The 16063-nt window shown below is 43.9% G+C and overlaps 1 protein-coding gene across 1 annotated transcript in view; it reads right to left on the minus strand.

Moving 5' to 3' along the window:
- Positions 1 to 10228: 10228 nt before the first annotated feature.
- CHSY1 (chondroitin sulfate synthase 1) overlaps positions 10229 to 16063 on the minus strand; it is a 75010-nt gene continuing 69175 nt past the window's right edge. Inside the window, exon 3 of the mRNA XM_036844226.1 lies at positions 10229 to 13248. Within this exon, the coding sequence (XP_036700121.1) occupies positions 11656 to 13248 (1593 nt within the window). The 3' untranslated portion in view covers positions 10229 to 11655. The remainder of the gene's footprint in view (positions 13249 to 16063) is intronic.

Genomic DNA, 16063 nt, shown 5'->3' on the forward strand with positions numbered 1-16063 from the left:
GTGTTGAATTTTATCAAGTACTTTTTCGGCATATATAAGATGATTATATGGTTTTCTACTTTATTCTATAATGTGATCAATTCTAGTGACTGATCTTTGAACGCTATAACAGCCCTACATTCCCTACACAACCACCACACGTTGCTTGACTCAGTTTGCTAATAAATATTTTGTAAAGGATCTTTGTGTTGATAAGAGGTATTGGTCTTTTCCTGTGATATCTTTGTCAGGTTTTGTACTGGCGTTATGCTGGCCTTAAAAATGAAATTGAGATGTGTTCCCTCCTCCTCCATTTCATAACAGAGTTTCTATGAAATTGATATCATTTCTTCATTAAATATTGATATAATTAACCAGTGAAGCCATCTGGGTCTGGAGTTTTTTTCTCTGGCCAGGTTTTTCTTTACAAATTTAATTTTTTATTATATGTAGGGCTATTCAGATTATCTGTTTCACCTTGCATCAATTTTGTTAAGTCGTGTTTTTAAATGTGCCCATTTCATCTTTGTTATTGAAGTCATTGGCATAAAGTTATCTTATTACTCTTTTAATAGCTTCAAGATCTGTAGTGATATCCTCTTTTTTAATTCTGATATTCGTAATTTGTGTTTTGTCTTTTGTTCCCCTTGATCAATCTTTGCAGGGTTTTGCTAATTTCTTTCATCTTTAAGCAAAAAAAAAAAGACTTTTTGAACTTTTCAATATGCCATTAAGTCCATCTAGTGAATTTTTCATTTCAGATATTGTATTTTTCAGAATACAAATGAAGTCCTCTTTATTATTTTCTATTTCTCTTAAAGATTCCCCAGATAGTCACTTCTTGGCTATTTTATAATAGCTATTTCAAATACCTTGCCTGAAAATTTGAACTCCTGACTCATCTCAAGATCTGTTTCTATTGCCTGAATTTTCTCTTGACTATAGGTCAATTTCCCTGTATCTTCACATGTCTACTAATCAAAAATTACTAGTCTGGTGTGGCAGCCAATCACAGATCTTGACAAGAAGCCCCCATGTAAGTGCTAGAATTTAACAGGGCATAGTGCAAAGAGGGTCCAGGATCAGAATGGGGAGCCAGGAGTAAAACTCTGCTCAAAGCACTAAGAAAGGCTTGGCTGAGGAGGAAATTCTGGATATCTGTTTTACAAACTCTGGATTCTGTTATCTTCCTCTGAAAGGTGTTGATTTTTGTGAAATTTCTGACCGTTAAATTCCTGGCTGATCATCTCGATTTTATGGAGTCTTGTTTTTCACACTTATTAGAGGAAGTCTGTTTGGATTTTGCCATTGGTTTTAGGATAAATCTGAGACATAGTCTTTTCTCCTAATAGGTAGCCCATTTGGAGTTTCAATGGACATCCCAAGGTGTTTGGGAAGCTCCTCTAACCTAGTAGTATTCTAAACTCCAAACTCTGACTTCCCTGCAATGGGAAGCAGCTGAAATTTTGGACTAGCTTTTTCAGTTATTTCTTTCCACTATGTTCCTATGAGTCTCCCCCATGCAACCACAGTTCAGGAGTAACTGAAGTAGGAAGGGAGTTGATATGCAGATTTTGAAGTTCCCCCCCTCCATGTCTCCCTGCTTCCTAGGATTTCCCTTTTTCATTTCCAGCTCAGCTCTAAATTCCATCCTCAGATGCCTCAAGCCAATAATAATGGAACTTTCGTAGTCCTAATCCCCCAGTGCTCTGTGGCCTGGAGAGTGGCCTCCAGGAAAGAGCTAGGTAACTAATATGCATGATTATAATAATATGCAGTTCTCTTTTTCAAGGGTCAAATCTCCCCCAGCATCTGCCTGATTTTGGTCACTCTCCAGTGTTTCAAATAATTTTTTTCTTTTGGTGGTTTTTTTTTTGCTACTTTGTCCATTAAAGTTTATTGTCGCTATCTGTGGGAGGGTTAGTCTGATACAGGATACTCCACTGTTACAGGAACTAAAACTCTTCTCAATGCTGTGTGTTTTTTAAAAAAAGTTTTTACTGCATCTATATTGAATTGCATGTTTTGGAATCTTAAAAAATTATTCCGCCTTTTAAAAAGGCAGAAAATTTTTAAATGATAGTATTTATGAGTTCTGCCATTCTCCTCTGGTTATGAAAACATCCCGTTCAGTGGGCTCCCATTTTCTGGTAATCTGTGAGCGTTTTAAAATTGAGCACCTAAATCTCCCTGACAAGTAGATGTACCGTTTTCCCCCCACCCCGCCCCAACATGAATTTTGGAAAAAGGCTGATCTGGTGTGAATTTTGGATTTGCCATTTATTAGCTCTGTGACTTTAACCATGTCACCTAAGCTCTCTGAGCTTCCATTCCTCCCCTGTAAACTGAGGTCAAGTATACTGATCCCACAGGGATTAAGTAAATGAAGTAACATATAAAGTGCCTGGCACTTAGTAACTATTCCATAAATGTTAGTTTCATGATTCTAGAGAGAAAGCATTTCATGTCTCTGAAGTAAGATTCTTGTTCTTACACAGAAAACTATTTGATTATTTTCAACTTAAAACTTGATGTCCCAGTCTGTCTGTATAGAAATATTTTATCTTAGTTGTTATTTTCCCTTGGCAAATAACCCACCAAGACCCTAGAATAGAAGTAAAGAGAAACTAACATTGGCTGCACACCATGACCTGCCAGGCCTCTGGTGGGTGACAAAGGTGAGTGAGCCTTAGTCAGGGCCAGTCTGGTGTAGTGGCCAGGGACCCAGCAAATGAAGGCAAGAAACCTCCAGTGAGGAGCTGAAACTTACAAGGGCGAGTGGAAAGGGGCCTGGTTGGGGTGAGGAGGCTTGACAAAACTCCATCTAAGTGCCCAGGAAGGCCAGAGTGAAGGGGTAATATGCCATAGAATCTGCATGTTTGCTCAGGGAGAGAGGAGGTGGGCATTCCAGGGCCAGGATGCTATGTGGACCAAAGCTTGGAGTTTTAAGAGAGATTTCCTGTCTCTTAGTGGGGAGGTGTGGTGATGGGGGCAGGGGTTAGAGCTCAGAGTCTGGAAAAGGCAGGTGGAGGTGGGGCCAAGCAGAGCCTTAGGGCAGTCAGGCCACGACTTCTGGGCTTGAACGGTGTCCTGTCCAAGCAGAAGAGTCCAGATAAGGTTTGCTTCTTTAGGAAGAAGAGTGTGAAGACCCAGAAGAGGCTGACCTGCAGGAGCAGGAAATGGGCAGGATATTTCCTGTACATCAGATTTGTGGGGAGACATTGCGGTGGGAGGAGGGGCCATCCTGGTGACTGCATCCAGGAGGGGTTTGAGAGATTTGATGACTCACTGGATATGAGTCTAGAAGGAGTCTTGAGCAACTGAGATGTCTAGGTGGGGAGGTGGTGTGGGGGTGACACATTAACTGAAACAGTGACAGGAGGCACACCAGGTCCTATGAATTCTCTCATCAGTCTTGGGAGGTAATCATAACTGTGCCCACTTCAGGGGAGGAAGTCGAGCTCTGCTGAAAGTAACTCATCCGAGGTCACACAGCTGGACTGGCACAGGGCCTGTCCCATCGTCTGTGGAGTTGATCCAAACTAGTGCAAACCAGTGCTGTGCTGGTAAATCCAACCCCCACCCCCCAAAAAAAGCCTGATTTGAAGCATTTGCCATTTCCTGTGGTGTAAATATTCCTCCCACCTCGGCCAATTTCAGGCCACCAGCGTGATGTCACTGAACATGGAGTTTGGAAGGGCTGTGCACAAGCCATCGTGAGTGGGTACTAGCCAGTACTAACTGGTACTAGCCAGCTCACCACTGACACAACCCAGGTCTGCCTGGTACTTGAGGCCCCTTCTCCCTCCACAGTGACAAAGCAAACACCTCACAGCTAACTCAGATCTTTGTATTTTCAGTCACTGTCCTTCACCCCGACCTCTCCTGGGTTTATCTCCCCACAGATTGGTGTAGCGAATGGGTTATAGGGAAATACCTATCACTGAGCTAGGTCACTCTCCCCCATTCTGTGCCCAGCCTCCCGGCCCTGCGGTTTCAGGATGTCCAGCGTAGTGAATTCTCCTGGAGTTGTATTCCAGCGGCAAATCTCACACAGGGCCTTTCTGCTGAGTGCGCGCAGGAAGCATTCCAGCTGGCACACGGCTTGTGTCTGGAGGACATGGAGGAGCCAGGCAGCACTCCTGGACCAGCAGGATCGGATATCTGATCACCATTCAGAACTCAACAGAGTGGTTTCCTGTCCCAAGTAGGAATGGTGCTTCTGGTGTCACAATCTGAAAGTGGATTCAATTTGCACAGCAACTGTCTTCAGAGTTGACAACGCTACATCCTCATGGACAATTCACTTTAAAAGAATCTGCAGCATTTTAGTACCAAACCTATGAAGATCCTCTCGTGTCACATTTTCTCTCCAATCTTGTTTTTTGTGGATATTTTCCTACTAACTTGGGACTGACTGCTATGCAAGCCGAAGAAAGGAAAACACGCCAAGCAAGGAATTAGGGCAAGTGGAACCCCACTGACTGTGCACGTCTGTGGGTGAAGAAGGGATGGGGATTTAGGTGAAACAACGTGATTCTGTGATGGACTCATCTCCCAAAGCAACTTGGGGGCAGCAGGCTGTTGCAGTAGCCACTCTGAGGTAAAGGGCAGTGTCAAGCCCTCAGCCGGGAGGCGAAGGTAATGGCAATGCAAGGCCTGAGCTAACGGGAGGTCCCCAGGGGGTGAAGTGGTGTCACGTGTCCTCCCAGCTTGGGGGACACCTGGCAGCCAAGCCCCAGGCCCTGGGCAGGCACAGTGGCCAGGCCGCCCCCTGACTCCCTGCAGAACCGTGGGCCCCTGGCTGGGGCTGGACAGGGCTTCCTATCCCTCTGAGCTGGCCAGCACAAGCGTCACATCCTCCCGGGTACACGGCTCATGGGGGACTGCTGACAATCTGCCTCAGAGAGACTGGGCCTGGTGAGCTTTTGCTGGAAGGCACGTCATTTGGAAGAAGGAAAGGCCCATGCCCAAATCTAATTTTAAAGGCCTGTGAATCATAACCCAAACTGCTCATTACCCAGGGACTGCGTGGTGACTGACTTGGACCTTCAGCTCCAGCACAGAAGTCGGGAAGGCACCCGTTAACCATGGTTCTCCTGATCCCAAGACTCTCTCAGAGACCTCCAGCTCATCGAGGCCCAACAGGGGTCTCTAGATGCCCTTTTCTAGCACAAGACGCCCTGTATCTTCCCGTCACAGCTGCTCCTATTGAAAAAGGATCATTCCCAGAGGCCCCAAAGCCCCACGCTCCAAATACTGCTTTGAAATCTAGTCATGGGCTTTAGCTCCCAGGTAGCGCAGAAGCCAAGTAACAGTAAATTGTAATTAATATATATTTTATATGATATTATCTAAGATATATAATGAAACCTCAAAACCTGCCTACAACATAAGTAAGGGGTCAGTGGTTTCATCTCTGAAGACTGAAACTAATTCCCATTTGTGTTCAAATGTACACTTTTCTCTCTGGAAAATGCACTCGCTTCTGGTTGCATGGAGCCTGGTGTCTCTGGGCATGTCCACACCCTCCCAGACATCCACCACCTCTCAAAGTCTGGGAAGCGCCCCTCTTATCTTGAGCTGCCACTTCTGTACCTCGCCCTGTGCTTTGATCTCCTGGGACAAATATCTGTGACCTGGGAGTGGAGAAATGTACCTCGTTCCCAAACAAGCCATCTGTCTGCAACTTGCCTCTCCTCAACCCTTGAGTCATCAGTAAATCTTTCTGACTTTTTTCTCACTTTGCAGTGACTCAAGTTTTGCAGCAACAGAGTTGGGTTTGTGGTTTCCATTTCCAGAGGATGATGTAACCAGGACACTGGGTGCAATATTCCCATAGTATTTCTTGAAGGTCATTTAGTTGTTCAGGTTTATTTTTAAAAGGTTTTATTAGAATGGTTAGTAGGTACAAAATGCCAACGTTGACCGAGTGAAATACCAAATGACTTAACGTTAGGTCAGAAACGGCCAAACACTAAGGCCCCTAGAAGTGGATGACCTACTTCTGGAAATCTATCCAATGATCCAAAGTATGAAGAGGGCTTTGTGCAAAAGACTTCATCTGTGCTGTTATCCAAGATGGAACAGGACACTCAAGGTGGCCAACAGCAGGGAAATTCTCAACTCTAAGAGACACGAGGGCCTTTAAAGACAATTTTAGAGAATTAATGTATTTTAAGTGGGGGAGGGGGAGCAAGATGCCAAATTGTATGTACGCGTACATCAAACTATAAAGACGTTACAAAAACCCCAGAGGAAGTTACCAAAGTGGGAACAGGGTGGTGCAAGAGGAAGGTACTGTAGGTCATTCCTTTTCCTTCTCTACTTCCCAATAAATCTATGTTTGCACTGTGATGATGACAATGTTATTTACAATGGAAGAGACATGCTTCATCTAAAAATCCAAAGTGTTTCCTTCACAGCACGAATGTGATCACTTGAACGTGCAGTTTTAGAAACAGTACATTTCTAGTTTGCATTTTGAGCACGTGAATGAGATCTCTCCTTTAGTTATGTAACAGGAAGTGTTTGCCCAAAGAAAGACCTAAACTTAATTCAGAATTAATAAATTTGAAGGTCATTCTGAGGTTTGACTAGAAGTGCTTTCTTTTCTGCAATGGGAATGTGTACTGAGCTAGGCATGCGGGGGGCTGGGGCCTGACATGGGGTGATGGGTTGAGGCAAATGAGTAAAAGGATAGAGGAGGTGGCAGCCCAGAGACATCACTGACTTAACTGTGGTAGACTGCTTAATGGAGAGAAATTCAATATAGATGCATCAGCTTTGTTTAAGCAGATTCCAGATATGGCCTGATTTGCACTATTAAAAGAGTTAATCAATTTATTATATTTTCTCATTAGAAATCAGCCAGGCATAATGGATAACTCTTACCATTTTAAAGGAAATGTAGTTAGAATATTCATAAAGGAAAAAATTTTGTTTTTGTCTACAATAGTAAAAAAAGAAGACCCTCATAACTGGAATATAATGAATGGTAAATTGAATGCATTAAAAAAATATCTGACAACAGGGCCTTAAGTGGTTTAACTGCACTGATGACAAGCCAGCCCCAAATCTGGTTGGTCCTGTGGTTTCCTGTGAACATCTTACACCCATCCCCTCTTCCACACATACATCCCTGTAGAAAAAACAAACAAAACCCTGAAGCATAGCAACACTAACATGAGTTTTTGGTTTTTTCCTACTGAAAGTCACACAAAATGAGTTGCTGTTATTTGATCCATTGCGTTGTAACATTTACATTTTCATTGTATTTATAACAAATAAGACTAAGCAGATTTGGTGTGAGCTGCCTTTTCCTTCAAGCAGAACAGGGACAACCTTCGAGGGCTTGGAAAGCACAGTGGGACCCATCGAGGCAGGTACAGCCATGTACAGCCACTTCAACAGACAGATCCCTCGCTGGCCCCCAGTCACTGTGGCAATAAGCTCCTTTGCAGCTGAGATTACATGCAGTAATGCAGCCTAACCCCCCCAGGGAGGGCTGGCACCTGCTTCCTTCCATGACAAGGAAGCACAAGGGGAGACCTTGGAAGTCTGGGGCCAGGGCGTAGCCCCTCAGCCACCGGCAAGCCGTCCAGTGGGTAGGCAGCCCCAAAGGTGTGTCATCTTCCTGGAGAACAGGAAGTTTCTGTAAGGCAAGAAAAGCTTCTGTAAATCCACTGTTCTCTTAACCTGACCACTATCCTTGGGAGGTGGTGTGCAGACTGTGGCTCAACTGGCACCCCACGGCACATATCCTACCCCATGGACACACTGAGTAGTGAACAGAGATGACTGCAGATAACACCTGAACCTCCAGGTGACCCTTCAAAGCCCCAGGATTGAGGCAAAAAGTGACTGTCACTTAGCCTGGTCACACATCAAGGAGGTGAGGACAGACTCGCCTGTGGAGATCAAGAATCTGACTGGCTGAACTGATGGTGTTTGGGGGCAGTGGGACAAAGACCAGCTGGGAGGGTCAGAGCTCCTTCTGTGTCTGGGCTCGGGAAGGGCCCCGCCGAGAGCTCACCAGCACCACCCAGCCCTTCTGCTCTCAGACTCTGAAACGGATGGCAACGCCCTCACACCAAGAGGACCATCACATGACCTACATTGTGTGACACGTGGCCTGTCTCCAACCATCAAAGTCCCACACGCTCGGGTCTGTGTGTGTGTTCTCACGCTGGCCCAGAGTTAAGTGTTCAGAAAGTGATGCCACCTTCAAGAAGTGAGGTGCCTGCGCTGTCTGCCCTGCGAGACAAGGCTCTCCAGCCTCCACTTGGGCAGGGCTCCCACACATGCAACCACAATGCCTAGGAAGCCCACCCGGCCTGCTCTCAGAACACAAGTCCGTAAGTCTGTCCTGTGGCAACAAAGGCTGGCACAGATCCATGTGCCCAAGCAAGCACGTACCCCCTCATCTGTGTAAATGAATTTTTTAAATGCTACTGATGCTAGCCTATATACAATTCATCCCACCTTCCACACCAGAACCCCACAAACCTGGTGGTTCTTTGCAGGAAGGGCCTGAGGGCTGGATGGTTGGAGGAAGGAGAGGCCATTCACACCTTTGTGCATTGTGATTCCCACCCCCCTTCACCACCTTCACATATTATCCTTAATTTTTAATTATTAACAGGAGTTATCTGGCTTGGGGGTTATGGGCCATCTCGTTTTCTTAATACTTTTCTGTAAAGTAATGAAAGCTAAGAGAAAGTCTAAAGTAACAAACGAAGCAAAGAGGTCTAACCAGAAAGCATTCCAAGTTTAAGGGAAGAAGGAATCATCTTAGGTCAGGAGTGTGGGGGCCACAGGGTCACAGGCCATGCAGTTCCCGGTGGGAGCAGTGGGCAGGCAGGACGGAGGGCATTCTGCTGGGAGGAGCGCATGGCGGGGAACGGAGCACTGATGGAGGGGCTGGGGTAGCGTGAGGCACTGCCGGCCGTTCCAGACACGAGGGCCCAGCATGCTGGATCACCACCCAGAAAAGAGACCCAGGCCTGCAGTCCAATGAGACTGTCCACTTGTGTCACATCCACACTGGAAGGGTCTGAAATGACACCAGGGTGGACCATGGGGGAGTTTCAACGGGCTCCTGGAAGATGAGTCCAGGTGGCCAGTGGAGTGAGGTGGTGAGAGAGCTCCAGACAGAGGGAAAGCACAGGCAGGAGAGAGACTGATGTCCTCACAAACGAAGAGCCCAGTTCGGCTGGTAGCGGTACCCTGAAGGGTGTCCTACAGAATCCACTCTCTGGGCAGCAGGAGGGCACCAGAGCTGCTGATTTGGAGAGGTGCTTTAGGAAGAGGGAGTGGCCAGGTGGAGAATGAGCCCACAGGCCAGTGGGCACAGAATCCAGGCATGGCACTACCAGGGGAGAGGGCCAGAGTGAAGGGGTCCAACGGCATTTCTGGAGATGGAGTCTTGATGAAGGGAGGTCGACACCTCCATCAACATTAACAGTGATGTCAGGGAAAAGGAAGAGACATGGGCAAGAGTGGGATTAGGGAAGGAAATGGCCAGTGTTAACAAAGTGTCACCAGGACATCTGATGGAAGTTGAAGCTCAATAAAGTAATTGCTCACACCCTGTCCTACAGTTCCTTATTACGGTAAAGAGAGACAATTTAAGTGACTTTGTCATCAAGATGTATATTATGTTCTTCCTTACTGAGGAATAAAAATGTCTTTGTTCTTTTCCAAGGAAAAACTAAACACTCCCACAAAGCAAATGGCAATTAAGATGAATGACAGCAATTCGTACTGTGAGCACAGTGTCATTATACTGGATCTTCACTGTCATTACATGGTAAATACCTGTCCTGGGAGTGTAATTCGCATCCACAAAGCTCGCTACCTTGGCATTAAGATCTTACTTTTTTGATTCTTGGATTATATGCCAACTGTAGGCAATTTATCCTGTAGCTAGATCCATCCTAAAACCCTAAGCACATTCGTGCACACAGGATCACGTGGGCACTTATTAAAATGCAGATTTTAACTGGCCTGGCAGGTGCACTAAGGGGGCCTGGAAGGTACTTTTGTACCAAGAAGCCAGATGGGGCTTGGACCTGGTTTGAAGACCTTTGTTCTATAAAACACAAGATTCAGCAAGTTCTTTAAGAGGAAACAAAAGATGACAAGTACATTCTAAGGAAAAAATAGAGGAAGAGGCACTTGAAAGTTTCATTTCATTCCCAAACTGCATACAAATATTCCCCTCAAATAACTTGAAAAACCTTATGAATCAGTGTTTAAGTTTTTTACTCTCCAAATGTAATACAATTCTTCAGCTAAAACAGGAGTAATGAGACAAAATGGTTCTGAAAAATACAATAGAAAAATACTGTCCACTGGTTTATTTTTCCAAATGAGCAATAGGCTATTTACAAATAAGCAGATCTCCAATGATGTATATTAAAATGGCAAATCTATTACTGTTTGAAATCTAAATGAAAAAAAATTTAAGGCACGTTTGTTCTGTGAATTTAAAACAAACTTTCTGCTTTAATGACAGATTCATTTCACTTTTGTCCCCAAAACACATGAGCACCAAGATTATCAAAGAACACTTAATATTTAGTAAAACAGTAAGGAATGTAAAAATTAAGGAGGGGGAAAAGAGTTTTCAAAAGGAAATCTTTGGAGATCAGTTTACTGCAAATAAAATATACTAAACATTCCTAATACACATAAATACTAATAACTAACAGGTACTTGGGAAATGGCAGAGTTCTAAACAATGGATATTAAATAAATTAAAGGTATTTCAGATACAAAGGATAAAACAAAACAGTAATTAAAGAATGAGACACCCATCTCCATCAACATAACACGGACAGGATGAAGTGAACAAAATCAGATACATTTCCCCCCAATGCTTTCATTAGGGTTGGGTTTTTTTGTTTGTTTTTGTCTTTGTCTTTTAGTTTGCATACATTAGATTTATGACAATAATTCTTATTTGCCATTCTAAATATTAATATTTTACCCTTTAAAAAGAAGGGTCTGGAGAAGAGAAAATGCCAGACCCCTCTTGAAATGTAATGCCAGGTCCATTAGGCCACACTAATTACAACAAGAACAGCCATCTATCTTTTACTGTGCTTTCCCTGCTCCCCTTGCTTTGAAAAACCTTCAAAAATGAGACAAGATTGGGGGAAACAATCACCTTTGGAAAGCTCTCTTGAAGATGATGATACAGCTACTATCACATTTCCTTATTTGACAACGGCAACATAAAATGGCTTAAAAAAATTGCTGTAAAAAAAAGACAAAAGGTAGAATCTGTGCAAAGTTAACAGTTACAACAAAACATTTACCAGAGTTACAGTGTTTTGTTACAATAATACTTTGCAGGAACGTTCATGTTTTCTGCCATAGGACTATAGCAAAGAGGTCTGAAAAAAGTATTAAAAAAAAGAAAGTTTTGTTCATCACGTACATTTCAAGTCATAATTTAGCAGGTCTGCTACATAATGTTCAGCAAGAAAATGTGTTCAAAAGGCAAACATGATTGCATTTTTGTTCAAAAAACTCAATCTTCAAGGAGTCCTTTGTAAGAAAATCATGTGTAAAATATATCCTTGTATGGACTTCAAAAACTGATCATACAAAAAAATTTTGAAAAATAAATTAGGTAATTAAAAATGTCTTTTCCAGCAAAGCTGGACATTAGGCTGTCCTCACTGAACCATTATTATTGCTGCTTTTACTGTAATTTGGGTCATTTTTTTCTAGCCACATTTCAGCCAACTGCTGTGTGGACCCATATGTTGATGCTTTGGACCCCAAGCACATTTTGTACTGTTTGGGATCAAGGTTGGGATCACAAAAGACAGGATGGTGCACGTGGACTACTCCTACTTCTTGGCTCCTAAATGTCTTCAAACCTGCCTGGACAACCTTGTTGAAAAGGTCGACATCCTCGAGCCCCCAGCCTTGGATAGAAACATCAAAGCCACCTACTTGGACGAGATCTCCCTTATAAATACAAGTAATGCCAAACCCATAGTTTCTCCAGAAGCCAGTTTTTTGAGTAAAGGCAAAATGATTGTCACTGGGAACCTTCCCACTATAAACAATCTTAGGATCGTACTGGCTAAAGATGATTGGAAAATATATTTGTTGGCCCAGAATTGTATTTGCTCGACATCGCTGAAGAAATTCTGTAGTAAATACAAGGTCAACGTCACAGAAGAAGAGCAAAGATTCATTATTAAATTGGGAAGATCCCACTTCTAGGGCCAGAGCTCTTGAAAATTCTCCAGACACGGGCAAAATCTGCATGTCAGCTTTCGGGTACTTAATGCGGTAATCTCTCATGAGTTCAACTTGCTTGGCCTTGTCGGGGTTGGAGTCAGAATTGAAGAGCAGAACAACGAGCCTGACATTCTGATTTGGAATGAGACACGTCTTCTCAAAGTTCCCCATGAATCTCACAAACATGTCAAAACGTCCAGACAAAGGAATCAATATATTGATCTTTTTCTCTTTGGGTTCTTTGTGCTCATCCTTGGACCCAGGGAGCTGAAAGGGAACAAGCTTCTTCAGGGAATTCGAGAGAAAGGACAAGGATCCGGATTCTTGATTGATTTTTTTGGCCAGTTCCTTTGCATCCAGCTCCTCGTGTTCCACAAACTGGATCTTGCTGAAGGTCTGCTGTAAATACGCATGCCTCCGCACAGGCACTGTCATTTTCTTTCCTTTGTGTTTTTTGTACAGAAGCAGCAGGTCCAGAATGTACTCGGCCCCGTACATGGGATTCACTCGGCGATAGCCATACTGTATCTCCTTAAAATCAATAATGCGCCCTCTGGTCTTGGCGTTGGCATTGATCATTTCCATGACCTGCATGACAATGTCATCCAAGGCCTCCCTCTGCGCGGAGTCCATCCCTCTTCGAGGGGGCTGGCTGTCAGCAGCCGAATACAAATATTTCCCAGTCAGAAACTCCCACTCCAGAATCTCCTCTCGCTGGCGGGGCTGAAACCTCATGAAGGAAGGAGGAATTCCCAGCTGGAGGTCTTCTTTATGAATCTCGGTGTTGCTATATTTGCTCATCAGGACAATCTCTCGGTGCAGCTGGATGGTGCGGTGTCGAAGCTCAGCAATCTTGCGGCTGAGCATGTAGCTGTGGAGCCTATACTGGTAGGGTGGGTTTTTGTTAGGGTGCAGTGTGATGGCTCGGTGAATTTTACTGTTATGGAGATCTCTAATGTACCCCTTCTTGTTCTGTTCATAATTCTCATAAAAAAGCTGCTGCATCTGTTAAGAAACAAAAAAAAGATTGCTATTAGTGTTACATGACTGAGTGTCCCTCTATTCCTATATTTCCTTATAGACCTGCATACTCTAAAAAAAAAAAAAATCTAAATATTAGAAATCTTTCTAAATGAGTCAGAGCATATCTAAGGTCCTAGGTAAAGCCCGATCTACAGCAGTCCAATGAGAGCAGAAGAATTATAAACCACTTAAAGAAACAAGACTTCATCAATAACCAGAGTTCGCCAATACAATTCTGTAGGCAAACAGAATTATGAAAAGGTTTTCCCATGAAGTAAAAGTGTAATCCTGAGCTCAGAGCACACCAACTCAGCATACCTGGAAGAGAATGCCACTGCTGGTCCCCACCAAGCCGGTGAAGGGGACCTAAGAGCCAAGGTCCCCTCCCTGAAGACTGGCACCCAAAAGGAGCTGCCATCTGAACAGGAATAAACTGCATCAGTGGAGTGAAAAGGAGAACTCCAGGAGGATGACCTGAGCACAGGATTAATGCTGCTTCCAGGGAGCTGAACAGAAGGAAAGCCATCCAGCCACATGCAGGAAGAGGCCTGCCACTGGGAAGGGCATGCTGTAGGTAAAACCAAGGGTCTGCGAGGTTACTGGGAGCACATTTGGAGAATCCTTTAAACATCTCTGTGTTCCTATGCAGGCAGGAACGGGCCTGCTTGCTAAGCGCCAAGTCTCAACCACCAGCAGAGGCAGCGCATGGGGGCTCAGAGTGTGGAGCTGAAGGGCAGGAAAGGCAAGGGGACTCATTATCCCACCCCACTCTCCCTCTGTTCTAGGACACTGACTGGGAGAAACAAAAGTTTGAGGTCCATCAGCCAAAACTGGGTCTGTTCCCTCAAGCTAGATAGGGAATATACTTAATTCTCCAGTACATTCAAGCAACAGGATGATGAGCTCTACAAAGCCTTCTAGAGTAAAGAATAAAAATTTGCAAAAAAAGTTTAGTCAAAATAACACTTGTGGGAATTCCCTGGCAGTCCAGTGGTTGGAACTTTGCCTTCCAATGCAGGGGGTGCAGGTTCGATCCCTGGTAGGGGAGTTGGGATCCCACGTGCCTAGCTGCCAAAAACCCAAAACACAAAACAGAAGCAATACTGTAACAAATTCAATAAAGACTTTAAAAATGGTCCATGTCAAAAAAAATCTCAAAAAAACCCCCAAAAATAACATTTGCGGTCGGTATCTGATAAACTAGTCCTATTTTATTTGTGGCTCAACTTTGCTTTTTTTGTTCATATTATTAAATACTAACTCTTGATAAGGGTGCATGGATTTGAATCAAGTAGGCCTTTGGACAGTCGTATTTTTGACTTTTTTTTCCCTTGAGCCACTAAAGTTATAATAATAGAAAAATACAGATTAGCATTTTTACACTCCATTTTCTTTTTCTATACAATTACTACAAGCTACCAATAAATGAAGCTAATAAGAGCAAAAAGAAGGGAAATGCTTCCGAAGAATGGCTTAAAAGAAAAAAAAAGAGCACACAAGTAATGCTGCCGGTGCTGAGCAGGGGCTGCATGTGCACCCACTCACTCACTCAATTCCCTGGAGCCGTGGGTCTGCTGAACGCTGACCACCTGTGTTTTGTCCTCAGAGGAGCAACTAGCCTGGAACTGCAACACCTCCTCGCAAGTGCCCTCACCATTTCCGACTTTGCTTTGCACATCATCTACAATCAACAAACGAGGTATGTGCATACACGGAATTATCCGCTGAAATGATTTCCAAACGTTACAATTACTTAGATAAGACAGTCAAGTAAAAAAGAAAGAAAGAAAAGGAAAGGAAAGGAAGCAGAGTGTCTCTAACCTCGGAGAGAGCACCACCTTTCTCAAGTGTGCAGCGGGCACCCCCCACACGCGTGCAAGTGTCCGCTCACTGTTTCTCTCAGCACAAGCGGCACTTAGTTACTCAAATTCTCGACTTAATACATGGACCAAAAAAAAGCAGTTTGGGATTTGCTGAGAGAGGGCTTGAAGCAACTGATGCCTGAACTCCTCCAACCCTGGATAGACAGGCCACAGAATGATGACCAAGAAAAATGACAAGGTAATCAAATCATAAGGACCATAAGAATTTATCTTTCTTTTAATTTCACTCCTCAGATGGGTCACAACAAAAGAGGTTTAATGAAAATCCTATCGAAAGTGTTTTCACTGTTCATTTTCTAGCTGGGTTGATTCCTGGGTACAAACTGCATGGCTGCAAGGTGACAAGTGAGTGTCATCTGAGGATTCAAAACCATGAAGAAGCACTGAGGAAAATTCTTTGCAGGTGCTAAAACAAATGCTGTCATTTCCTTCCTCTGACCCTTACCCCTGTATGCCCCAACAACTTGAGGCCATTTTTCCAGTTTTAACGTTAGCCTTTACAACATGCATCAAATAGCTGGGCAAGCCACTTGACTCCATGACTCCACCTGAGGACACCACTGTGTAAGGAGAGCCACTCAAAGGTTGGCAACATGCCCACCACAGCAAAGAACTCAGCAACAACCCAATGCTCCATGGTCGGGGACTACTACAGTCACTACCGTAAGCTATATGATGGAAGGCTTCCTAACAATTCTGGCAGAGATTTTAAATATTTGTTATAATTACACATTACTTCCATTTTGTCTGCTTATAATTTCAAAATTTTTAACAATGAGCATGAAAAACAATGACTTTTTTTTGAAAGGTCCCTTTATGTTTCCAAGAATGCAGGCACACTGAGCCATCAGTCTGGCCTTATAAGCTGCTTTCCAAAACTAAGAGTACTCTGAAGCAGGTGGTGGTCCTTCCTC

The sequence above is a fragment of the Balaenoptera musculus genome, chromosome 2 (genome assembly GCF_009873245.2).
Source record: "Balaenoptera musculus isolate JJ_BM4_2016_0621 chromosome 2, mBalMus1.pri.v3, whole genome shotgun sequence".
Lineage (NCBI taxonomy): Eukaryota > Metazoa > Chordata > Mammalia > Artiodactyla > Balaenopteridae > Balaenoptera > Balaenoptera musculus.